This window comes from Chlamydotis macqueenii, chromosome 27, assembly GCF_036417535.1.
Source record: "Chlamydotis macqueenii isolate bChlMac1 chromosome 27, bChlMac1.mat, whole genome shotgun sequence".
Taxonomy (NCBI): domain Eukaryota; kingdom Metazoa; phylum Chordata; class Aves; order Otidiformes; family Otididae; genus Chlamydotis; species Chlamydotis macqueenii.
The window spans coordinates 4,087,785-4,114,319 of record NC_141582.1 but is presented as its reverse complement, the minus strand read 5'-3'; the positions used below and the strand labels follow the sequence as shown (position 1 = coordinate 4,114,319).

The 26,535-nt window shown below is 54.5% G+C and overlaps 1 protein-coding gene across 2 annotated transcripts in view; it reads left to right on the top strand.

Moving 5' to 3' along the window:
- Positions 1-8,898, top strand: part of ZMAT4 (zinc finger matrin-type 4) — a 59,497-nt gene extending 50,599 nt beyond the window's left edge. For both annotated transcript variants that reach the window (XM_086767908.1, XM_086767907.1), the window contains 2 exons: positions 524-620; positions 8,449-8,898. In XM_086767908.1, the coding sequence (XP_086624034.1) occupies positions 524-620; positions 8,449-8,464 (113 nt within the window). In that variant the 3' untranslated portion in view covers positions 8,465-8,898. The remainder of the gene's footprint in view (positions 1-523; positions 621-8,448) is intronic.
- Positions 8,899-26,535: the final 17,637 nt, after the last annotated feature.

Genomic DNA, 26,535 nt, shown 5'->3' with positions numbered 1-26,535 from the left:
GAATAAATGGGGCTGCGTGTGCTCGTTAGTGTGAGTGCGATGACGCCGGGTGAAAGGCGCAGGAGAGGGATGCAGCGCTGGCGAGCTGCGGGGACTGCGGTCTCCAGGAGGGATTCGCCTTTGAACCCTGCTTGGCTCTGCTCAGGCTGTGCCTTTTCGAAATATTCCGTTAGGCTTCACTAACGCTTGGCTAGCAGGGCCTGGAAGAGTAAATAGATGGGTTACTGCAAGGGGAGTGTCTGGGAAGCTGGAAATGAAATTTGCGATCTGAGTACCTTCTAATTAATTAGAAGTTTGCTGGGGGAAAAGGCTAATGCTTTTTTTTTTTTTTTTTAATCCCCTCCCCTTTCCTTTTCCCTTTCTTCAGCCATTTTCACTCAGTTGTACTTCCAGCTGCCATTTGATTCCGAACACGACGGTGTTTTTCCTCCCTGCTCAGCCTGAGCTGCCCTCAGCCTGCCGCGAGGCGCCCGGCCGGTGCCGAGGGCAGCGCACGGTCACTGACTCTGGGTTTTCTCCGCAGGGCTGAAGCGCAGCTACGCCTGCAGCACCTGCAGCGTCACCCTGAACTCCATAGAGCAGTACCACGCGCACCTGAAGGGCTCCAAGCATCAGACCAAGTGGGTATCCTTGCGCTTTTCCCAGTGGCCCGTCTGTCTGCGTCTGCCTGGATCGATAGCTCTATAATAACGAGATCGATAGCTCTATAATAACGAGATCGATAGATGTATAATAACGCTTTACACTGCAATAGCCCCATCGCCTGAGGAGCTTTGGGTCTTTTGCAGACGTGGATATTGGAGGCACCTCCAGCTTGAGCTATGCAGGGCTGAGCCCGGATGGGCTGCCTGGAGCCCCACCGAAGTGGAGGGGGCTGCTTGTTCCCAGCTTCCTGCCGGTCACGGCACACCCCGGTGAAATCCTGCTGTCGGCGTGTCACGCTTTCCACGCAGCCTGCTGCATTTTGCTGCTGGAGGTTTGTCCTGGTTTGCTGGGTTGGGGATGATCCCTCAGGCTCAGCTGGGGCTGGGGGTCCGTGAGCCTGGAGAGGTCCCAGGGACAGCGCTCCTGCCTGGAGAGGGGAAGTGTGTTACGGGGATGTCCTGTTTTCCTGGACATCTTCCTTCTCTCCTGCAGACCCCTCCCCTAGCTCTCCTTCTCAGGAAACCCCTCTGCAAGACGTCGTTCTGCACGTCCTCAGGGATGCCCTCATCCCCAGCCCGTCCTTCATGGGTGATCGGCTTTTGGGCAGGAGCACTCCTTACTTCTGCTCGCGGCAGCGCCGTATGCGCTCACAGCACAAAGCTCATAGCATCGCGCATCTCTGCCCCATGTCCTCAGCCAGGTTACAGGTTTGCTGTCCCTCCCCACTGGAACCTGTCAGAGGATGCTGGGGAACCCGGATACCTGCCCATCCTCTCGCCAGACTGAGCAGTGCCTGCTGGTTTGGGTCGGGTGAAGAAAAAATGGGCAGCAGTGCCCAAGACGTTAACGATGTCTGGTCCTGATGCCACAGGCATTCGTGCTTTGCGATACAGAGTCTGCAGCTTCTTTCATGTGTTAAACCTTGCAAGAGACACTGGGAGCATAATGGGATTAAGTGTTTCCAAGTGAAAATGTTTATGCTGTGATTTAGAGCAATTATGTGTTACCCAACTTTGAGACTTGGAGGGAGCCTGCTCTGTCAATTAGTACAAATTATTAAAATGAAGTGATAAAGATACGTGGTACCAGAGAGTAGATTAATGAGCTAATCTCTCCTAATACACTTACATGTGAGCGTTGGGAACCATTTTGGGCTGGAGCACTTGGGACTGCCCGGATTAGGGGAGGGATATAAAAGGTGTCATTAGCTACTGAAACAGCTCAGGTGGCCTGACGGGCAGGGTAAGGATGAGGCAGGGTGGTCGGAACCAGCAGTAAGTGCTATTGTCTGATTTTGCTTAAGCTGCCAAAGGATAAATGCAGACCTTCCCCAGCTGATGTTAGCCCTTCAGAGATCCCCAGTATTGTTCAGGTTGGCTCTATCCTATTTATGCACGGAGCAGTTGAACGTCCTCCACGTGCTCCCCTGTCTGCACTGAGCATGTAGTCGTACTCAGGGTCTCAATTAGCAGAGGGAACTGATGGCGTCGGACTTCCTAATGAGGTGGTGTGCTCCCTCCTGCTCTTGCAGAGGACGGGTGACGTGGGAGGAGAGGCAGCTGGTGAGTGGCCGCAGTGACCCAGTGCACCTACTGGCCTAGGTGGTTTTGGGGAGAGGAGGGCTGGGGTCAGGCGAGCGAGACGTGGTTTTAGACTGTGCCACGAGCAGCCTGGGACCTTCCGCGAGTCCTTTGCCGCTCCACCTCCCTGTCTCTCTTTGTCCTTCTAACGACGGCATGTCCCTGCGCGGTGCACAGGCAGTGCTGATGGGTCTGCGGCCGTACCCACCGCTGGAAAACAGAGCTGACGGCTCTTCCCATCGGAAACCTGGGCTGGGAGCAGTAGTGGTGTGCTGCCCGGCACAGGGCTGTAGTTTGTCCTTCCCCTGCCAGCCCTTCTGAGTTTGTGTTGTTACTGCTGTTGCTGCTGCTGGTGTTGTTGCAAAGGAGAAAGGAGTTCGTTTCAAATCAGAGCAGCCTCACGGATGGGAAACAGAGATGTAAGGAAAAGATGTGCTGCTTCTTTTCAGTATCCAGAGGATGTTTTATACCCACACCTTCTGCTTTTGTTGTTCAGTCAACTGCAATTAGCAGAGTGTCATCTCCACAGTCAGACAATTCTGCTGAAAGACAATTCCTTCTGCATCTATTGCTTTCCAAAATGCTTTCTTCCAACTTGCTCTGACAAAAATTACGAAGACTAAGGATCCTTCTGCTTCATTTCGTTCTGTAGCTGGAGCAGGAGCCTGGCAGGGTGTGCATTCACCGCAGAGCTTGGGACTGAAGGGAATGTCCAGGTAAAGAATCAGCAGGGGCTGACAGAATCATTCACGTCCCTCTGTTGCTGCCCATTGGGGAGAGGACCCTCAGCACCCCGGCCGGGCGTGCGGGCAGAGGCTAGGCTGTAGGACAGGGGGAGTGGAGGAATCCCCGTTCCGGGTTGGAAACTGTTTCCGTTCAGCAGAAGAACCTCTCACAGGTGCTAGAACTCATGGGAGCGATTTCTCCGGAGCAGGAAGGCCAGGGGACCAGGGGGTGATGCCGAACAGCAGGGCACAGACAAATCCTGTCCTGAACAGACGGGGCGGTCCGGAAGAAGGCAGCAGACGATGTGGGGAGAGCTGGGTCTGGTTTGTGGAGGCTCCCGCTGTCCCAGTCCATCTCACTGGGACGCCAGCAAACCAAACGGTTTGAGTGTCAAGGCTCGGTGGCCCTTGCAGTAGTTCCCAGCGCTTTCCAGAGCTCGGGAAGCAGATGATTATAGATCGAAGGCCCGTTTCTCTTTCATCTCAGTGAGGATCCAGCCAGCCTGTGCAGGGAACACCAGAGTGGCACAGAGGCCTGCAGGATTCACGCTTTTTTTTTTTTAAGGACCTTCCTCGTTTGCAAATTAATATTCCTATCAGTCTTTCTAAATTTAGTTTCTTATAATCTCTTCATAATGACTGAAATCTGGTCCCAAGAGATTTTCATGGGCATTCAGTACGAGAGGAAACAAAGTAATACATTCAAAAGAAAGTGTGTTACAAATATAATAATGGGATGCCAATTAGAGACACTGGTCTGACCAATTTCTATGGGAAATTGCTCTGATTATTCTATTTCCTCCGTCCATTGTTCACTCTTACACAATTTTCTTGGAAGCTAAGTATCGGGAAGCAGCACGGATCTCTCCAGGGCCCGTAGGAAAGTGAGGCATGGCAGACAATAGATTGGCAGCTTGGGTTTGTGCGCAACAAAAGCTCTTCCCACCCTGTAATTAGTACGTAACCAGATTTTAGTCTCCATGTTTAAAGCTGGTTTTGCAGCTTCATTTTCCCCTGTGTGGGAATTGAGGGGAGTGAGTTACCCCGTCTTTGATCCTGAATGGGTTCTCCCCCCATATCCAAGGGGTCTGTGACGGCCGTGCACTGCTGAATGGGGATGACCCTGGAGATGCAGCCCCAAAATGAGCCTGGGGTCTCAGGAACGCAGTTCTGTTTGCCGCGGGCACAGCGGTGACCTGGTCCGGTGTTCGGACAGAGCCGGCTGCACAGGCCGGGTGCTTGTGGTGATAGTGGGTGGCAAAAGAATGCGAGGAGGTGAAGCAGTTTGTACAGCTCACGTTCCTGAGTACAGAAATCATCTCCAGCGCAGACAAAGATAAAGAAATCTTCATTTCTAGTGCTGTAAATGAATCCATTGTGAAAAGTTACTCTACATCGTGTCTCGACTGTTGCACGAGTGACTGCAGGTACATGTGCATGCGGGGCAGCAGAAACACCAGATTTTGGCAGAGCTGCATCTATGGTTTGGTAGCTTTCTACAATTACCTCTTCTACACAAAGAAAGTTAATTTTGAAGTCCAGACCTGTTACTTCTGTGGAGTTTCCGCTGCCGCTTTGTCCCAGAGCAAGGATGGGCCATGGCGGCGCCTCGGCTCTCGCTGGGGCAGGGTGGGTGGACGCGGGCTGCGGGGCGAGGGAGCGTTCCTGCGGCGGCCGCCTGCCTTGGCCAGTGCTCTGCCTCTGGCTTTTGCTGTTCTCGTTACCGCTGGTTAGCGTCAAGGGTGTACTCTTCCTTGTAACTCAGTCTGAAGCCAGTGGATTGCAGTTGCCAAGGCAACAAAACATTTTATGTAGCTGTCATACTTCCTCCTTTTTTGTTTAATTATATGAGCAGTGTGTAAAGGCGAGGGGTTTTGCTCTGGGACAGGTTAGCGGGGGGGGCAATTCCAGGCTGGAAGCTGGTGGCACCCCGGTACCGGGCGGATGAGTCTCCTGAGGAGCTGCTTTAGGAGAGAACTTTCATGAGGAATGAGTCAAGTTGTGGGTATTTATTACAGTCCTGGAGAGCTCTCCAGAGAGCAACGCACAACCCAGCCACTGCGAGAGCCGCTTTAAATAACCCACCGCACGGCAGCCCTTCAACCGCTGCTTCGCAGTACCGGGACCCTCCGTCGCAGCGTGCTGCGGCTCCATTAGCAGAGCGGGACCGGAGGCTGCAGGCCTGGCACCCGACCCCTTCCTCCCTCGGGGGTGTCCAGGTGGGAGCCCAGCCATTTGTTCGTGGGAATTTCAGGGGCTGGCCTGAGTGCTTCTGGCTGGATTCAGCCAAAAGATGGGGAAGGTGTGGGGTGGGGGGTGAAGCTGAAAGCGTCCTGGCTGGTGTTTGGTTGTGGAATAAAAGATGCGGGAGGAGGTAGCTGGTGTGGAGCTAGTCCTCATCCCTCTGGGCAACGAATGCGCAAAGCAGGATAATGTCGAGTGGCTCCCAGTTCTTCTCCAGGGTGCAGGTATATTTGAAAATTAATGAAAATACATCCTTTTTTTTTCTATCATATAGTCAGGAATTTGGGGCTAGAGTCAGATACAGAAGAATATTTCTTTTAAGGCATCACGAATCTGGCACCCAGGCTGCTCACGTCAGGGGTCAGCAGTGTTCATCGCAGCTCTGACGGGGACGTGCGCTCACCCAGAGCAGCTGGGCACGGGCCGCTGTGACCCATCCCGGGGAAGCAGAGCTCCCGGTTGGGCTCGGATGAGCGGCACTGGTGGCTGTGTGCACACGCGCCGACACGGGGGCAGGTTTGGAAATGTGGCTGGACTCTGGAACATCTGCAGCGGGGAGGAGCGCTAAACCTTTAATTAGGGATTTATGAACTGTGTAGAGATGATTGAGTCATTGTTTGACTTGCTTTCTAGAAATAGAAGTGGTGGGTTTTTTTTTAATCTCCCCTTCTGCCTTCCTTCTCCCACCAAGCAGCAGAGCAGCAGAACGATGAGCAGGGCCCGAGGCGGGCGCGGTGCCGGTGCCCGCTTCACCTGGACCGCGGGCAGCACCAGCTCCGTTTCTATGGGGACCGGTGGAGCCGAAGCACCAGCTTGTGAGGAGCCGCGGGAAGGAGAGCACCGCATCTCTGAAATACTGGGAGGGGATCACGCGCTAGCCTTGCTCCTCACTGCCTGCCTTAGGCTGAAAGAAACAAAACTTCCCTCTTTTCTGGTTTAGGTAAACTGGAAAGGTGAAAAACCACTGCTAAAAGTGATTTTCAACAAAGAATAGAGAATGAAAGTTGTCCCAGGCAATTGTGAAAGAAGCCAGAGGAGATTCAAATTCTGGGTCAAAGCAATGCTCGTGCAGTGGTAACGTGGGCCTTTGCAAAAAGTGCTGCCCCCCCTTTAGCACGCGGGCAGTGGACTGGGGACCAGTGCTGCGCTCACCACTGCGGCCGGGAGCAAAGAGCTGTGCTGGGGAGGGTGCGCCTGATGGCCCGTTCCGGGCCTGGAGCAGCTCCTCGGGGGCCAAAGGCAGACAGAGCAGCGGGGCCAGAGCCCCGTTTGGTGCCAGGGCCATGGCTGGGCCGGGCGCAGGTACCCCAGGTGGGATAGCGAAGGCTGTGAGCTCTGCCGTTCCGCTGTCAGCGGCGGGGGCCGAGACCTGGCCCCGGTAATTAAGAGTCTGACTCTATGGGGATAATGATTCCCGCTTCTACAAAGAGGAATTTTATCTTCTTGCCTTTATTTTGTCTCTTTGATCAGCCAGACCTCCCTGCCACAACTGGAGCTCACAGCCTATTCCAGGGCTTATAAGCGCTCATTTGCACATTCAGAGATGCTAATCCATGTCTAGGTTTCCCTTTCAAACTCAGGCTTTCTGATTAATTTTAGGATTTTGCAGAGAGGGGACCCAATCCTGCAGCTTTCGCTGGGGTGAAGTCGGTTCTGTAGGAATCCAAGGGTCCCGAGGGATGGCCGTGCTCAGTCGGGATGAGTGCTGGGGTGAGAAGGCTGGGAACGGCCGTTCCCGGTTTGGAAGGGGTGTGCTGCACAGCCCCTCACCTCGCCATCTGGGCTTTCACAGACTGCAACCCAATGATTAACGGCCTGCGGAGGAGCAAGTGACAGCCGACTGGGTGCCTGTGAGGTTTTGTTCATTTTTTTTCTTTTTTATTTTTGCTGGTTGAAAGCACAGATGTCTGATTAGAACAGGGTATTTGGTACCATAAGCTGCCTGGCTATTCTGAAATCGGAGCTAATCAAAATATTGTCAGTATCGCGCCTGGAGAAATGGCACTCTTCACCAGGATTGCAGATTTTTTTTCAATCTATTTAAGAAAGTGTAAACAAATATTTCCAGCCTGTTGTGGCTGAAGCCTGTTCCTGGTTGCGGTGTCCGAGGCAGCGACGGCACACGCAGAAGGCACGGCGAGGGCAGGCGGCACCGTGCCGCTGGGGCCAGGCGATGCCAGGTGGGTGCCCTGCCCGTCCTCGGGCGCCGGCTGCAGCTGGTGCTGCTCTGGCGCCGGGCGGGTTTGTGGGGCCAGGAGCAGGGCTAGGGGAAGGCTGGGCAGTTCCTGGCCTGACCTCGCGTGTGTTGGATTTTATGCAAAACATCGTTTCTGTTTCCCCTGGAGTTTCCCAGCCCCTGGCATGGGGAGGCTGGGCTCCCTCCTTGCACATCCTCACCCAAACGAATGCTCCCTTTGATATAAGGTTTCAAATAAATTTCAGGAAATGATACTAAATGCTTGAGTTGTGCTGTGTACTTTCCAACAAAGCCAAATGGTTTTGTTCTCACTTTGATGGCTGCAGCTTTCAGCGTTAGCAGTAACGTTTGCCATGTGCTGGCTGTAACATATAGCGGCTGCTGCTTAAAATGTAAAGAAGCCTTTGGAGTGATAATAAATCCAGAAGAAGAATAGTTATAACAGGTAGATGGAACTGAAAGGCATTTTAATTTGTCATTATTTCAGTTCCAGAGAACAGCTGAATAATTACACTGCCTATGAAGAGAGAATTTGTAATACTTTCTCTCATTATAGGATTAAATTATCTCCTTTCCCTTTTAATGCAAGTGAAAATAAAGACCCCTCTGATACCTTCTGTTTGGATCACAGTCTGAAAGCCCTGGCATGGCTGCTGCAATCCTGTTTCCTGGTGTCGGGTGCATGAATCAATTACTTTAATGTAAAGCACAAACATCAGCCTGATTTCTCAAAGTGCAAACCTGAGATCGCCAGTGCTTGCTGAGTGAGAAATTCCTCATGGGCCAAAAATGCATTGTGTGGAGAACAAGGCAAGTTTTGAGGGTTTGGTACGCTCTTAAATGAAGTTAAATTGAGGATCTAAAGAAAGTATGATTGTTTTCAAATGGGTACCGTCCCAGGGAGTGGGTACCATCTGCCGGTGAGGGGAGATGCTCCTGGGGCGGCTTGGGCAAGGGCGGAGGAGCCGCATGGGCAGAGCTCAGGGATGCCCCCGGAGCAGCTCTGGCTGGGAACGGCAGGGAGGAGAGTGACTTCTGCTTCGTTTCTCTCTTGCAGCCTGAAGAACCAGTAACAGTTCGGCAGCCGAGACAAGGAAAAGCACTGAGGCTTCTTCTGCAGAGAGGGACTGGTCAGCAAGGAGAAGATGCTTTCTTGGACAATGATCCTGTGTGGATTCAATAATTAACATGTAACTAACCTTCGCTTTGGACAAATACATGGATTGATTTTTTTTTTTTAATTTTGTGGTGAGTTAAAATATTTCAATGGATTTTTTTACCCTTTCAAGATAATATTTATTCAGCACAGAGTCTAGCGTATGATAACGATCCTGTAAATACAGCACTTAATCATCACTCATCTTCAGAGACAGTAGAAACAAAATATTTTACTTTTTCATATTTATTCTTAGATTTCTCCCAAGAGTATAAGATTATTCTATTACATTATCCATTACAGTGATGTAATCAGTCTTCAACCAGAAATAAACATACTTTCTTCACCTTCTCCAGCATGGTTTGCGTCAACACATAAAGAGCAGCGAAAAATGAATCACAGGGATTTTATAACGGATGAATTTTTTCCTTTCCTCTTTGTCTTCAGAGAAACAAATGGTTCACTGAGCAAAGAAAACTAACATGAAAGCATAAAATCCTTTTCCTGCCGGTAGGACTCCTACAGGTTAGGCGGAAGCTGTTTGCTCTATCGACTGCACTGATGCAAGCCCGGAGCCAGGCGTTGCCGTGCCCGCCGGCTGTGCTCCAGGAGAGCTGCAGGAAGGACAGTGGGAGCGGAGCAGCGGCTGAGCTTGCTGGGCCGTCCCGCACGGGTAGCACCGGCTGCGAGGCGTGACCTGCGCGCCCACAGGGAGAGGCGTTGGGCACCGGCGATGGGGACGGTGGAGAGGCGGCGAGCAGAGGCTGGTTTCAGGACGGCGAGGCCAACCATCGCGTGTCCCAGAGCTGCCCTTGCCGTGCGGCAGGCGCTGGGCTGGGAGCTGCGACTGCGGTAGGGTGAGCCCTCGCCAGCATCTGGGCTCGATGCCTGTGTTACCAGCGCTGCCACGGTGAGTTTTGCACTGGGGCACGAGTCCTCTGTGCCTGGGGATGGAGGGTCCAGTGCTCTGGGAGCGACGCTGACCGCAGAGCTTTGCCGAGGCACCGACCAGCACCGTGCAGCCTCCCCAGCCACTCGCTGCCAGAGCCCGGCGCTGCCCAGCCACGGGTCTCCCACCGAGCTCTGCCGTCTCCCTGCCGTACGGGCAGAGGGTTTGGACCGAAGGCTTGCCTTGCATCCGAAAACTCTGTCTGGCACAGCCATGGTGAGAGCAAAGCGTTCGGCAGGGTCCGGTCTGTGGGGAGCCTTAGGAGCTGGATGAGCTGCGGACCCTCCAGTGCTGGGTATCTCTGAGCCCCTCCCGCCGGGGTCCCAAAACCTCAGAGGATTTGAAGGCAAAAAAAATTGATGGAAGACCAGCCTTATCTGTCCAGGAGGAATGCTGTTCATGCAGACCCCGGTCTGCAGCAGTTGGGCACTCGTCTGTAGCGGAGATGTTTATTCCTCCTTGGCTTTAGGGGGAGCAGAAATGAAAGTAACTCCATCCCTTGGAAAAGAGGGAGCTCACAAGGATTTTATTTTTTCTACTGCAGTCAGCACAAAGAGACCAGGTTTCTTAGCTAACCCACTGCAATGCAAAGAGCTGCAATAAACGCGATCCCGTTTCACATGGGCGCTACAAGCACTGCACGCCAAACCAGCCGGTGAGTGCCCTTTGCATGCCGAGAACCCGTCCTGTGAGTGCTGCTGGAGATGAAGCACCATCTTGTAAAGAGCAGCCTGGTTGGCGTATGTCTGAGACTGCGGCCATTTCCCTGCTCCTGCATCTCGGAAATAACAGGCTTTGACATTTCCTTCTGCGCGCGCTCGGCTCCAGGCTCTCTTGTGCCTTTGGAAGGGAGCAGCGATGTGTGCAGAGCCATGGGTTCATGAACCAGGAATCCCAGCAAGGTGCCCATCCGCTTCTCCAGCTTCTCAAGGAAGCGCAGTGACCTGCTGCTGCCGACTCTGCATCGGGGAAACTTTTGGTTTAATGCACAGCTCACCACCGTGGCCTGCAGGTCTGTGAATTTTCTGCCAAGTTGAACAAATCGTACATAGATGATGAATCTGTGTCCCCCTCCGCTTCTCTGCACCGTAATGAACTGAAGCAAAGTGGATTGCTCTGTGTTTTGGTGTTGAGGAGCACTGTATGCTGCAGATGAGAGATGTTTGGGCATGCCACTTGGAAAGCTGCAGTCGTGATGCAAATGTCATTTTATATATTCATAGAATTATTGCTGTTATCGTGTATTTATGATATGGTAGCCCATAAGATAGCCAGCCCTGTAGCAGAGGATGCTGTAGGCACTGCTTGGTAACCTTGACGCCGTCTCACTTTGAGGGAAGCGACACCCAAAGGGTTTGCACAGCAGAGCAGCCTTGAGTGGCAGCTGTGCCTGTGAAACCAAGGCAGCAAACCTAACCCGAACCGTGTTTTGGGGAGAGGCAGTGTTTAAAGTCACTGAGTCACAGGGCAGTAGCCCTGTCCCGAAGGCAGTGCCGTAGGGCTCTGTCACTACAAGGGATTCTACTTGTAGGTGAGCCTGTGCGATGAAGCGGGAGCAGGCTTTTCGTGGAGGGGACCTTGTGATGCCAGAGGAAGGAAAACCGTCTCGATCTGCTGCCGGCAGGGCCCTGCTTTTCATGGCTTTTCCTCCCATGGGAAGAAGTTCACTGCCCATGGCCGGCTGGCTGCAGGCGGCTGCGGGTCGTTCTGCCGCAGCTCCGTGCCGCGCGCCGCGGGGAGCAGTGCCACAAGAGCTGCTTTGGCTTTCCTTTGCACCGGTGATGCTGCATAATTGGCTTCTCATTGCCATCTCCTCTGGGACTGTGAAATCCCTCCCTGCCTCGCTGCTGGGGTCATCCTTCCAATGATAACAAACCTCCCTTTGGTGGTGGAAATGATTCTTTTACCTTGCAAAGGCAATTAAAAGCCCAAACTGAACAGATTTATTTTTAAAAGACTCCTTCCAAACCTTCAGGAGAGAAGAGAATTTTCCTAAGGAGGAAGATGAATAGAAGTGTTGCTCTGTGGAAGCCCGCGTTATTTTGCCTGCCAGCAGCGGAGACTGAATAGCCCCGTCTCGTCTAGGAAGAAATGAGACCCCTGTGGTTTGCGCTTGGAGTTTTTTTGCCATGACATATGAAATCTGTTGGCAAATATACTTAATAGGCAGTGTTCGGTGCTTCATCTTCATTTGGCATTTAATCAAAGGGATGTGCTACATCAGTATAATCGCTGGGCTAATTGACTTGACGGAACAGAGCAACGCTATCAGTCATCTTCATGTTCGGTGAAATGGGTGTGGATGTCGGCATGTGTGATGGCAGAGCTCGCGGACACTGTGGGGCAAAGTCTTAGCTGTGACGGGGGGAGACAGACACAAAACTGGCGTTGAATTTTGAGGTTTGCCTGGCTGTCTTTGTCTGCTTTGAAGATTTTCCCCGTTGCGTTCTGTTTGTGCATCGTTTAGTTCGGCACAAGTGGTGCAGGGAAAGGCAGAGAGGCAGTAGCCCTGTTTGGAGTTGGCGTTTGGAGCTTTCCGAGCTCTCCCCGCTGAGCTGCGTGGCGAGCGGTGGCAGGTTGTGGCCCAGGGGACGCCTCTTCGTCGCTAACTCCTGCTGATTTCATGTTAGGTGTTTAAAAATCTCTTGTATACCAGCGGGGTAGCTTATGTGCCTCTCGTCCTCGCGTCCTCTGCCTCCCGAAGGGGATCGAGCGCGAGAAGGAATGGGGTGGGCAGAGAGACCCTTGCTCTTCCCCATCCCAGCAGCTGCCTGAGCTCCGCGCATCCGGAGCCTCCTCGGCTGTGCTGCCTGGTGCTTGTGCCTTCTGTCTTGCGCAGGAAAGGGTCAGAAGCAGCGCAGAATCTAATTGTTTTCTCTCTGGGGACGGTAAAAGACACTGAAGGGGCTCTGTGTGATTAATTGGAGCTCTTGCATCGCTGCCTTCCGTGTGTGGAGGAGAATGGGTTGTTCACAGATGAGTAGGCATCTCTTGGGTTTTGTAGCTGCGGGGCTGCTTCATTTGTTGTGTTTTGGGTAATACCATCAGATGCTGGTATTTCTGAAGCTAAACTGCCTCTTTGCAGAGAGAATGATTTACGGAAATAGGGCACATCACTCGTCTGTGCAGCCTGACGTTTCTGAGCCTCCTTCCTCCCAAATTCTTCCTTCCCGCAGCCTGTGCACCCTCTTCCAGGCCGCACCCAGGGTGCTGCAGAGGAGGAAAAAAAAAAAAAATCTTCTAACTTGTGTGCTCAAGTAATCACTACAAGCTAATTGCAGCAAATTAATTACAGCACAAACACATTTTCTTTCCCTGGGCAGGTGTGTCAGCCGCTCTGCTGCTGCAGCGAACTGGGTCGCATGCGGCCTGCGGTACGCAGCTCGCGCAAGGCTGCCCGGCACGCCTGGACTCGGTGGTTTGCTTGGTCTAAGGGAATGACCAAAGAGAGAGGACTTGTCTCTAATTTAGGAAGATCAGCAGTTTATGCCTCTGGCAGCTTTCAGGTGGACGGTCTGTCCCGTGGCGCTGCAGGGGCGGTGCGGATGTGCGTAGGCAGGAGCAGGAGGGTCAGGGAGATGGCCGCGTCCCATGCACCCAGCTCTGGTGAGCAGGGGTGTGTTAGGTGGGAATGAGATGCCCCATCACATCCCCCTGTCCTGTTTCAAACAGGGGTAACTAGAGCAGCACAGCATTTGCATGTGTTGCCAATATTGTACCGGTCCAGTCAGTCAGGCTTCGGTCCCGAAATCCTTCTAATCTCTTGCTTTTCTGAAGTTCACTAGGCCTTCAAAGCAAGACATAAAAAGACAAATCTCCTAGTGGGAAGTCAGCGATCCCTGCAGAGATGCCTCCGGATGGCATGCTCCTCTCTGGTGCTGAGCCTAGCACACCACCGCGGGCTCAAACGCTGTGCAGAGACTTTGAAGACCTTTGGAAATGGATGCAGTGCAACCCTTGCATCCCCCAAGGTCACTTCACATCAAAAGGTGACAATATTTGCATGTCTTTTCCTCATTAAAAACACCCAAAACCACACTCTGCGCTTTTCCTGCAGAACATCTGTGTGTTACAGAAGTTAATTCTGTCTGCTCTGGCCAAACGTTTCCCCAGCTTAAAATTCTGTGCAAGACATTCTGTGAAGTAAATCTCAATAATTAAGTGTCAGTCTGGCTGTGCCTTGCCACACGCACGCTTCGAAGAGGCAGCGCTAGCCGGAACACTGCTGGCGCTGGAGCGAGCTGGAAGTGTGGTTATTAACACAAAACCTGTAATCTTTTCGATATGTTTCGTTAGCGTTTTGTAGCGCACGCTCATACGGTTCTCAGGCGCTTGTGCGGATACGTTTTGGGAGGCGAGACGCTGACTTTCTCTGTAGTGTTTTATGCTCAGATGTAATAGGGCACAAATAATGCGTGGTTTGTAACTGGTTTTTGTGCTAGGGCAATAGAGCTCTATGGCAACAGTGTGTGGAGTGACTCTGCCCCGCAACACGCTACTTCATACAAAGCAATTCATCATGGGAGAAGAATGCTCCTGGTATGCAAGTGGTGCTTGCTTTGTTAAGTTCTTATTAAATCAACTTAATTAGCAAGTCCTGACCTTTAAAACCACCTTCCATAATCTTCAGATTATTTATGCGAAGCTCTGCGTTCCTCCCGGCTGTGCTCGCAGCTTTCTGCGCTTGTCTGGATGCGTTGGAGCCGCTCAGGCGTGCGGCCGGCTGCGAGGCCCGTCCCAGCAGCAGGAGGCGCGGGAGCCGCCGGATGTGCTGCAGATCTGCGAGAAAAGGGCTGGATCTGGTGGTTAAGTATTAGGGATCTCAAGAGGGAGAACGCAAACATCCATTAACATTGCAAAGTGTTCCCCACTTCAGTTACTGCACTGAGCTCAGCCGCAGGACTTCAGGGTAAATTTTCTAGCTTAATTTCTATTTCCAGTGTCAGAACAGGGATGGCGGAGCTGGTCCTGCTCACCCATGATGTTTGTCTTTGCTAAGCGTGGTGTGCTGGCTTTAAGGAGCTGGGCTGGGACACTGCTGCAGAACTCCTCGAGCCGGAGTGATGTATTGCCTTTTTATAACGCTTCCTTACGCATTACCTGTACCCTGAGCCACAGGAGATCTAAAGCAAACTCTATAAAATTCCTTCTCTATATCACAGCCTCATTTTCTCAGCACCTTTGTGCATCTCATAATCCTGCCAGTACTGCTAAAACTCACCTGCGCGCCGCTGGCTCGTACTCTTGCCAGGACCTCATTTCATACCCTGCAGCAGAGGGTCTGCACGACTGGGGTTTTGCTAAAGGCACGGGGCAGAACATGAGCTGCTGGTGCTGAACATTCCCTGGACATCTCTTCGTGAAGGTCTTGTCCACTTTCATCCCGCTTTGACGCAGTGACCACAGAAGTAGAACTCATTCATCCCATACCACCTCTGACGGGGTTGTTGCCACACGCCATCTTGCGAAGGAGCACGCTTAACGTCGTCAGTACAAAGTGCTTGTGAGGGCCCCAAATGTGCCGATGTCCCTGATCACCCCGGCCAGCCTTGCCTGGACCCCTCGCATCCCCAGCCCCTTGGCCCTGGAGCTGTGTTAGGGCTCCGTCCGACACAAGCAGGGCTGGTGGCTGCAGCAGGTCCTGCCAGCGGGACCCGGCCTTAAACGCAGAGCTGGGTGAGTTTTTATCGGTCCCCGAAACAAGCCCGGACAGGAGTGCTCTCTTTGCAGGTACTTTCCCGGAGGCTTTGCCTATGGTGCGGCAGTGACGGTAATGCTGCGGTGGCGTGGGCCGGGTGTGTCCTGCCAGTGCTGGAAAGGGAGCAGCGCGAGCAGCATCCCGCCGCGGGCCGCGGCTCGCTGATCGAGTCCAGTAGCGTGCTCAGGGTCTCTGACAATAGCCTTTGTCTAATATGTTTTTAATCAGTGTGTGCATTTCAATTTGCATATTAATAGGACGGAGATGCTATTACACACTGCTGTTGATGAGATGGTTGTCAAGCCTGTCTTCCAGTCAGAGGAGAGACAAAAACCACGTCTATTATATGAAAAATAGAGCTGCAGAAATACATGTTGTGAGATCTCCCATTCTCTGCCTCTATCTTTCTTCATCTCTGCCTTTATTTTTCTCTTAATAGCTCATATGGATGCATTCATTAATCTTTTGGGTTTTTTTTTTTTTTTCCTTAGAACAAGGATCATTTAACAGAAGGGTAAGACAGGATTTTATGCCTGTTGTGGCAGCTCCAAGCTAGGCTAGACATCGCATTTTTGGGGGGCATTTTTCACTTGTAAACTGGCAAAAGGTTGACCCAGTCTAGGAGTCCACTTCTTGCAGCTGACCCCAGAATAATGAAAATGGCAGTAACAAACAACGGCACTGCGCATTCTCCAGGTTTCGGCGTTTCACGGCTGCCATAGGCGCTGGCTCCACCAGCCCGGTGCCGGGGCCTGGATGCGGCAGCGGAGCCATCTCTTACCATCCGTACGGCAGCGGGGCTGCCCGGGCTGTGGCTGCACAGCACTCCCCGCATTCGGCTTCGGGAGGGGATTATCTGTGCTCTGGTTCTGCACTCCACCTTCCCTCCCCTGTGGCTCAGCCGGAAAATGGCCTGGAGGCCAAGAGCCAAGACTGAAAGGGGAAAGATGAGAAGAGAAACTAAAGAAATGGGAAACGAGGGGAAAAAAAATCCAGAGGGAGAAGCACGTGCCCAGCAGCCTGGCTGCACTCATTGCTGGTGGCTCCCGGCAGAGCTGGGGCTGGAGGACGCCAAAAAGCCATCGCCCAGCAAGGGGAGGTGGTGGGCAGCGTGCTGAGCGCGGCGTCACTGAATTTTCAGCACGCTCCCCTGATCTGGGGATCGAAGGCAGTAAAGGGCGTTTGGAAGGGAGAACAGGGAGGTTTTTTTTTTTTTTTTCTTTTTCCTCCATCCTCCTCTGCCAAGAAACCTGCCGTTGCTGGTTCTGAGGAGCAACCAGCAACGGGGAGAACAGGCTCCTGCAGCAGGGAACAGAGTCTCCCTGCTCCAAGCTCCGATTGCTCCGGAAAGAGCAGAGCAGCCGGCAGGGAAAGCCGCTGCCAGTCCTCTCCAGAGCATCCCCGGTTGCTGTGCAGAATGACAGCAGCAGGCGCGTGACGGGGACCAGAATAGGAACCGCTCGTGTAAACGCTGCGTAAATATTGAGTGGCAATATTCTGAAAGAGGAACCTCTCCGCGATCTGTGAGCAGAATTAGGGGTTTTCAGTCACACCGGCTCCAGAAGAAAAGAAACGAGGCTGCTGCTCGGAAATCAGCCCGCAGCTCCTGCAGCCACCCACTGCAGGCTGTGCAGGACTGCGGGAGCGGCACGAGGCCAAAAAACCCCGTGAGCATTTGCTGTAAGGAAAGTGGCTGGAGGAATGAGACCATGCGAAGGCGTGGGACGGATGTTCCACTCCAGAGCTTCGATCCGTTTATATAATCATAGTTGTTATCGTAGTAGACGTAAATAACTGAATGAGCTCAAATCCAGTATTTGGCAACGCTGGCTCTTTGTGAGTACACACTGAGTCCTTGTGGAAAGCCGTTATTTCGTCAGGCAATTTAACAATATTTTAAACAATCCCTCAGGCATTTAGCGAAGCCCATAGTTTGTCATTTTTCTCACCCCTGGAAATGAGGGCTATAGTCTCCAACGCGTAAAGCCTCCTGTGAGTTCATATAGTAAGAAATTGCTTGAATCAAAAGATGTGGCAGCTTGCCCCTCACTGCGTCGCTGTAGCCTGTAACAATAGCAATAATGTCCTGGTGAAAAATGCGAAAAAGCCGGTTTGCACCTTCTCCGCCCAAGGCAACAACTATCCGGGCTAACCTTAATTTATTTTCCATTGGATGTGGCAGCTCTCAGCCCTCAGTGGCATCTGAGGATCGCTAGTGGAGGCCTGCCGTGGTCTGAGGCTGACGGGGACATCGGACGCCAGCCCGGTTCCCGCTCTGCGTGTCTGTGGGTGCTGGAAGCAGGACCCGCACTGGGCGAGGCGGGGGGGAGCCGGAGCAGCCCCATCACGTCAGCTGGGGCACGCGAAGGATGGTATCTCGTGGTGCCGCGTACAACGGACCCCGTGCTGCCCATCTGTCTGGGCTCTGCTGGGATGGGGCTGCTCCCGGTGCTGGAGCAAAATGGATCCCAGCGTGATCTCCAGGCTCTGCACAAGCGGCTGTGGGGGAAAAACGCTGCTCTGTGAGGTGAGGTGAACACCTTGGGCTTGGAAGGGGATTTTCAAAGGCCTGGAGATAAGTGGCATTCAGAAGTAGATCAGAAGAAGCCTTTCCATCCAGAAAGGAGGAAATAGTGAAAAGCCAGTTCAGAATAGCATCTTCCGTGCAGCCCCACTCGCGCATCCTTTTTAGTGAGACTGGTGCCGGTCTTAACAACGACATCCAGTCCCTCACAGCTCTGTGCGATTGATTCAAGAGCTTCTCTTAACGAGGAAATTATTATCTTTGTTAGGGAATGAGGAGTCTAGCAGGTGCTCGGTGTTAAAGAATGAAAGAGCAACTTGGCGAGTGCCAGGGATGAGGGGGCCCTCAGATGGACCCTGCGCGGATGCGTCCTTTCCGGTTAGCCTTGCAGAGCATGAGGACTGGGATGCCTGTGCTGCCGGGCGCTCTGGTCCAGGCTGCGGGGAGATCGCCTCTTCTTTTCATCGGTACCGCCACAGAGTCTTCCATCAGCCTGTCCTTGGAAGCGGGGTGAGGCACAGGCTGCTCAGGTCTATGCTGGCTGCGGTTGCTGCGGGTTTGAGCAGCGTGCACCTTAGAGAGGGCTGGCCTGCGTCCAGCTTGGATCACGCATCGTCAAATCACCAGGAGTGCTGTCTCGATTGCTTCCCCCGACATGAGTCACTTCCCAATGCAGATTTTTAGTTCATTAGTGCAGTGATGCATTAAAATGAATGTCAGTAAAAAGGCAATGCTAATTTTTTTAAAAAAACAATTGACAAACCAAATGACTTCTGTACCCTGGGCGCAGGGGCTCCTGGCCAGACTGGCCACAGGCGTGTGTGCCCCTGGTAGCGGTTCGCTGCATCAGGCTGCAATGGCTCACGGCATCAGCCGGTGCTTGCTGCGGTCAGGTACCAGCGCTGGGCTCTGCATGCCTGCTGATGCTCCGCCGACTTCAGCATCCATCACCTGGAAGGAGACGGGAAGGGGCCCGAGTGGCCGTCGCGTTTTGCTTCAGCACTGGTGGGATTCGATGGTGGTTCGTGGGACGTTGCTCCACTGAGTCAAATTGGAAAAGGCAAGGTGAAAGGGAGGACAAGTATGCTTTTGCAGCTGGCGAGGGCTAAAGCGAAGCAACTTGTCGAGGAAACTGAAATCAGCATGGAGCTAAAACCTTTCAGAGTGGAGCTAAAAGGCGCAATGACGTGCTCTTTTCTGGTGCTTTTACTCAGTGGGCAGTGAAGCAGGGCTGATAAGCAGGGCGGTGTAAATCAGGAAAGTCTCTGATACAGCCCAGCATGCGCTGATGTGACCTGGAACGCTCCTTATGCCAAGCTATTAAATCATTTCCACGAGAAAAGCAGACAAGCCCTGCTTTACCAGCTTGAACCAGCACTCGTCTTTATTTTGAACGTTGTCCTGAGCATTACATCTATGGCCACTTAGCAGTAAGTGCCTACAAGCTCCGAAAACAAGAAGGCAAATCACAGACTTTCTGCTCCAGTGATCAAAGGTCTTTTTGCTTCCTTCTCCAAATGTCCTGGCTTCAGCCCTTCCCCAACCCTCCCTGGGTGGGACCCCGCTGATGTTTGCTAGGCGCGAGCTCCGAGGAGGGATGGTCCGGGCAGCCCGAGCACCGCTCCGTGCTCACCGGCGAGATGCTGCCCCGTCCCCACTGAGCCAACACGGCCACCACCGGTCCCGGGGCAGAGACCGAGGTCTGGTCCAGAGCCCTTCCCCTGCACGTCCAGACGCGCTGCGGACGGCCTGCAGGACCCGAATGGTTTGCACTTTTGCGAAGGGTGCTGGTGAAGGGAGGTGTCCCAGCCCAGTCTCGGAGAGCGGCTGTCGCTCCCACAAAAGCCACACTCAGCAATAACACCGGTTGCCCGGGCAGGTAGAGTCTCTATTCTTGGAGATCTCCAAAAGCCCTCGGGCAGCTGGACAAGAGGACTCCGGGGGTCCCGTCCAACCCCAGCCCGTCTGTGGCCCTGGCAGAGCTGGGCCTGGGCTGAGGAAGCCCTCCTGGCATCTGCGCTGGGGTGGCCTTTCTTTGGGCTCGTTTAGGTGAACAGTATGCTGATAAAATACTGCTCGATCCAAAGATGTTGCCCACAGGGTCTCTGTATTTCACACCTGACCCTGGCTGTGGGAACTGCCCCGCTCAGTTTTGGTCCCTGGCACCGGTGCTGCCGTGTCCGGGGCGCAGGGGGCACGGGGTGGTGGCAGGGAATGCACCGGCTGGTGAGCGTTCACGCCTGTGGCACTGCGCTCGGCGTGGGAGCGGGCTGCTCCGCAGAAAGCCTGCTCCTCCTGCCGATTACGACCGGCACATGCCCTTCTGCGGCCGGGACACTTCCGCCGTCCCGCTGCCTCTCGCTGGCTGCAGGGCAGATCTGCCCGTGCTCTGGCGCTAGCTCAGCTGGTAACCGGCCAGAAATCCCCCTGCGACAGATGCGGAGCCCAGAAATAAATCCAGCGGGAGCCTCCCCACGGCCAGGCCTCAGCAGATCCCCGCGGCGCAGTGAGGTGCGGGCTGAGCAGGCACGCGGCTGCCTGGGAGCATGGGATCCTGTGTAGGATTTCTGGCCGCAGTTGTAGTGAGAGCGATGTCTGCTAGAGGTCCTGTTGTGATGGGTTCTGTGTCATTTAGTATTAGTGCCGTAGCGATGACCTACGGACATAGGCTAATTAGAGTTCACAGTGAAACCTGCGGCTTTTCGTTAGAGCATCCAGTAGAGCTGGAAACGGACAGGCTTTAGGGAGCACAGATTCTTCTCTGGGTCTGAAACCGAAACGAGTTTCGAGCTAGATGCAGACTGGAAAACATTTCAGCTTCAGTTTAACATAATTCTGGCAACAATTAGTTTGGAGGAAAAAGGTAGAAAGCACCTGTAAAATTAACTACAAGAAACCTCATGTATTATTTCAAATTTTGGAGCTTTAAATAGTGTTACAACCATTGCCTAATTTCACGGCACTTAAAATGAATTTATTGTTTTGCACTGGACAAAAAAACTGGAACTGTCCCTTGACAGACGTGCATTGCACACGTGGTGGTTTGTGTTCAGGGGGTTTGGACAATCCCCTCCATTGCCCTCAGCGTCGTGCGTTTGTACGTGGGGAGGCCCGACCCGGTAATTTCTGTTCTGAGAACAGGATGTTGGTGTATGTACCATTTCTGAAGTGAGCACAATCTTAGACGTGTATTGCAAAAGGAATGTTAAAATAAATAATTTGAAATCTGTGTTGGATTATAGTTGGATTTTTTTTTTTTTTTGAGGATTTACTTCCACCACCCAAACGTTGCCCACCTGGGAGGTGCTCAGGGCGGTGGGATGCCCGTTGGTGCACGCAGATGCCTCGTAGCCACCGGCTGTTCCCTCTCCCACCCGCACTCCTCTGACGTTTCCCCTGGGCTTCAGGCGGGATCTCCGCTTGTTCACCTGCATCCCTCCCAGCTCTGCAGCGCGTACCCGAGGGGAACACAGAGCCCTGCCCGTGGGGTTTGCAGCCGGCAGAGGAAAGGTCTGGCCCTCGTACGGTTGGGTGCTGTCGCGGCCGAGGAGACCCATGGTGCTCCCTGCCCGGGGTTGGGGTCTGAGCCGAGCACAGTGCCCGGGCTGGGAGGTGTGGGGTGCGGCGGCAGGGCAGTGACCAGTGCTAACTGGGGCTGGCAGCTCGCTGGCTGGCCCAGACGGTTTCATCCACCAGCTCCGCATCCATTCACCAGCTCAGACCCTTCCCTGGGCATGCTCGGTTGGGTTTTGCCTTCGCGCCCGCTCCAAGAGGCTCCTCGCTTCCTGCCAGGACAGCGAACAAAGCCGTTCCCTCCGAACAGCCCGAGGGGAGTTGGGAACAGCACATTCGTCTTTCAGCCCCGGTTCACCCACTGATTGGGGACACCCAGCCCAGGCTCAGCACAGCCCGTTCCTGCCAACAGCCTCTTCATTCGGACCTGCTGGGGATTTAACACTCGGGCCTTATTGCCAGCTCCCGTTCATCATGTTAACGAACCCAGCAGTCGTGCGGAGGGCTGGAGGATGAAAACTGTGAATCAGTTACCCGGGTGCTTTCTGCGGGGCCGCCCTGCTGAGGCGCTGCCGCGGGGCACTGTGGGTGCCGGGACGGCGACGCCAGCACCACGCTGCAGCGTGATGAGCCAGCCAAGTTGGCGTGATGGTCCGGCTGCAGCATTGACCCTAGTGAGTGCCTGTTGCTGCCCAACGTGGTGCATTTCAGGGGTCTTCTTTAACCTCCAGAAAGAACAGGGCTCTGTGGGAACACTGAGCGAGCAGCATCTGAGTCTGCAGTGTCAGGGAGCCGCTTTCGGCGTCTCTGCGGAGAGTGGGAGCAGGGCCCCACGCAGGGTTCGGCGGTGCCGTGGCGCAGCGGCGCGTGGGGAGCCGGCAGCTCGGTGAGTCACCGTCTGGCGAGGGCAGAGCCCACGGCTGCTTTCCACTGCGAGGAGAGACGGGAAAGCGGTGCTGGGAATAACAAGTGGGGCTCGGGAAATAATGCGTCTCCCTCCCAGTGCCGAGGGCACCGTGCGAACGCACCGAGACAGTGACCCGTCTGCCCGGCGCTGCCTCCCCGCTGTATGTTCACGGTGAGCACGAAGCAGTGTTTTAAACTCACAACCAGCGGCTCTGACCCATTTCTCTTTGCACAGCAACACCAGGCTGCTGGTCCCAGGAGGGTCATTTGGAAAGGCCTCGGAGAAATTTAGCAGCATTTTCTCTTGGAAGTTGATCTACAGAACGGCTCCGGAGCCATTCCCCTGTTGGCTGCCTTCAGTATAAGTGTTTTAAATAGTCAGCTGCTGTGTGATTGTAATATAAAGCCCACATATTCTATTTAATTAAAGATGCAGTTAAGGAATACGTACAACTCGCAGAAGGATGCTCTGTGCCTCCTCGGCACCTCGGCAGCTCACCAGGGGCGCTGCTCGCCACTCGCTCAGCGATGAGCAGGCAGTGGCTTTGGTGCTGGCGGGTCGGGCGGCGCCAGCACCGCACTCAGGACGGTGCTGGGTTCGGAGGTGAGGCACCGTCCCCGGCACAGCATCCCTGGGGAGCCCAGGCACAGGCGCTGCCAGCTCATGGGCGCCCACGTGGTCCTGCCCGGTGGCACATGGCCCAGTGGCTTGAGGTGAGCTGGGCACTGGGGCATGGTGCATCTCCCCGTGTATGGCACCAGCGGGAACCAGGGAGCTAGAGATTTATCATAGAAATAAAAGGGACCTGTCCCCAACACCTTGTCACCTGCTGTGCACTTCAGTGACTCTGCTTTATTACCCAGTCAGTGTCCAAGTTCCCGTTACACTTATTGCCATAAATATCGATGGGCTGTGGAGACCTGGGAGGAGGCACAGCCTCCGCCTGCCCTGTGTGCCCAGAGGGGCTATACCAGGAGAAACACCAGCCAGGTCCCTGCCCTGACCCTCCGGGCTGGCGTCCTGCTGCTGGCGTTTCCAGCCAGCCCGGCTCTCCTGGCACCACTGGGACCGTTGTTTGCAAGAAATGGTTGCCCAGAAAGGTGGTGGAAGCCCCATCCCTGGAAACGTTCAAGGCCAGGCTGGATGAGGCTCTGAGCAACCTGATCTAGTCAGGGATGTCCCTGCTCCTTGCAGGGGGCTTGGACTGGATGACCTTTGAAGGTCCCTTCCAACCCTAACCATTCTATGATTCTATGATTCTATGAAATGGGTGGCTAGATGGAAAAAAAAAAGTTGCCTTAAACCATGAGGGGGCTGGCAGGTGTGCGGGCAGGTGCATGGGTGGGTGTGTGGCTGGGTGTGTGGGCACCCATCGGGCAGCACTGCCTGCGGATGGAGAAGATGCTGATCACCCTGCGGCAGCGGCTGGCGACTGCTGAGCCTGCACGCCGTGTACCTCACCACGTGTATCACTGGGTGCCTCGCTGTGTGCCTCACCACGTGCCTCACCGTGTGCCTCGCCACATGCCTCGGCATGTTGCCGTGCGCCATCTCAGACCTGCCAGCTCCCATTGCTTTAATTTCCGATGTTTGCTAACTTGCAGTGCCCACAGTCAGAACCGTGCAGTGGAAACACAATGTCCCTCGGCGTGCTGTCACACCTTCGCACCATTTGTGCCGGCACAAGGCAAGGTGCGATGGATCTCTGCTCCCACGTACACCATTTGTTTTCAGAAACAGCTTTGACACTCAGCAGCCAAAGAGCTGGCACGGAGAAGGATCCAAGGCTTATTAAGTCATTTGGCCTTTTTGGAAAGATTTATTCCTGCAACAGAGTGCTGATGACGCACCTCTGTCTGTATCACTAACGAGCCCGTACCCTGGCGTGGCATTTCTGTGGGCTGGATGTGCTGTTGTGTCTGATGCTGTATTAGACAGTCAGTCTGGGCCATTAAATATCTCTTGGCTCATCTCCGCGCAAACTTTATCTCATTTTTCTTGGCCAGGTAATTCCTCCTGCAGTTTGAATTGGACACTGCATGGGTTTTCACTCGCTGTCCTTCCTTTCTCATTTCCCCGTAGCACAGCGATGGCCACACATGGGGATCTGTGAAACCCCGGGCAGGCAGGGCAGCGGCTTTGTAATGACAGCCAATGTGGAAATTCAGCATATTGGTGCCTCTGCTTTCACATACGCAACACGGATGCTGGAGGTCACAGTCCCTGAGACTCCAGCACAGAATAGCAGCGGGCAGGGTGCCGATGGTGCCGATGAACGGATCGGCTGGCAGGAACGGCTTTTGCCCGATCCGCTGCAGAACTGCCTAACTCATCGCTGCCCTGCAGCCTTGCGGATCCGCTGCTCTTGCTTCTTCTCTGCGATGTCTACCAGCACGGCCTCAGCTGGGTAGTGTGTTGGTCAGTAAAGCGGAGAGAGTGCTTTATGCTTCCTACGTGTGAATTTGAGTGGCTTCTGAAAAGAAAATACCGGCCACAGAACGAATCCAGAGCGCAAACGTGCTGGGTTTCACCTGCGTGTGCTGGTGTTTGTCCCTGCCCCGGCAGCACCAGCAGGCTCTGCGGATATTTACTCTTTTCCTCCTCACCAGCCCGGACCGGTAGCGCTCCCGGCTGCGGGCAGGGGCTGACCCGCAGCCCGGGCTCCGCTGCCTCCTCCCGGTGCGGAGCTGTGCCTGCGCCCGGCCGGGCTCCTGCTCGTTTGCGGGTCCCGAGCGGGGATTGCCCGCACCTGTGAGCCCAGCGCGCCCGTAAAGCTGCTGCGCCCGCGCCCGCGCCCGGCCCTCAGGGCTGCCGGGGGCCCTGCTTGTCGGCGTGGCTGCGTGCGGGGCGGGGAGCTGCAGGTAACGCCCGGCGGCGTGCGGGGCCGTGGTACGGGCTCGGCCGGCTGCCCCGGAGCCGTGTGTGGGGCCCTGCCGGGAGGCTGCGCCCGGCGCTGGGGCTGCGGGGAGCAGCCGGTGCCGCGGGGCGGAGGGGTGTCCCGTGGGGGGCGAGGGGCAGAGGCTCCGCGTGGAGTGGCTGGGCAGGGGCAGGGCCAGAGCTGCGGCGCGGCGGCTCCTTCCCCCGCACTGGGGCGAGCGGGTGCCCCGCAGCTCCGTCCCCGGAGCTCCGCGAGCAGAGCCCCCCTGGGGGCAGCGGGGGCTGCAGACCCCTCCGGCGGGGATGGGGACGGGGACCCCCACCTCCCCATCTCCCGCCTTGCCAGGGGTTCAGCTCTGGGGGGGAGGAGGGGGCGCGCAGGGACCATCTCATGCAGCCCTGGCTGCTCTCCCTCCCCTCTGGGCACCAGCGATGCTGCGGGGGTCCCAGGCGAGACCCCGGGGCTCTGGGACTGGAGAGACTGCTGGGTGGGAGGGGACCAGGACAGGCTATTCTCCTAAACGCACGTTTCTGGGTGCAGGCAGCTGGTGCTGCAGGACCCCCACGGGGCAGTGGCCCAGGTCCAGTTCGCAGCACTGCATCTTCTGGGGCAGACGTGCCGCCTGTCAGTGCAGGCGGTCGGGCTGCCAGTGGCGGCCTTGGCACTGACCTAAACGAGCCGGCGTTGCCCTCGCAGGGGTTTATTAATAAGCCGCTGGCACATAACTGTTGTGAGACCTGCCGTCGTTCTGTGCTCGGTTCGAGTCAAGCTGTAAATAGCTCTTCCAGAGGTGACTCCCAGCTCTGAAATTCCAGATGCTGCAGCCAAGTGCGTTCAGGGCCGGAAGCGCTGCCTGACCTGGACCTCAGCAACGGGGGCCGCGTGGTGCTGCAGCTCGGCGCGGACCTGACTGGAATATGCTGATGGAGCTGGGGACGGGACCGTCGGCAAGAGGCACCAGAGGCGGGCTGGGGAGAGCACGGGGATGGAGACCTGGAGGTCCTGGGTGGATACAGACACAAGGGCTGCGACTGTACCTGAGCAGATGAGGCCTGGTGAGTAATGGAAACTCCTTTTTTCTTCTTTTTTTTTTTTTTTGCTGTTGCTGTTTTGTTTTTTTTTTTACTATTCTAATGTCCACAAACAACTTGTGCTTGAGCTGGCTTAGTTATAGTTCAGGATTTCTCAGCAATGTTCACTGTTCAGTTGATTTAGGGACTCACAGCACAAAAGCTGCGATTGTTGGTGTTAGGATGGTTAGCAGGGGTCAGAATGTTTTGTGTGTTTTAGAATAAGGTAACAGCTCGATGGGCAGGTGCTGGGCAGAGTGCAAGGTACCACGTAAATGTTGGCTGTGTAAACCAGGCTTGTGGTGTCTGTGTCTAGGAGCTTCAGCATCCTGGTGCTAAAATAAAACCATGTGGGAATGAGGAAAGCTGGTCCTGGTTGCAGGCAGGACGTGGTGCGTCTTGGCTCTGTCGTGTGGATGAGGCACTGGGTGGTACTGTCTGCATGCGAC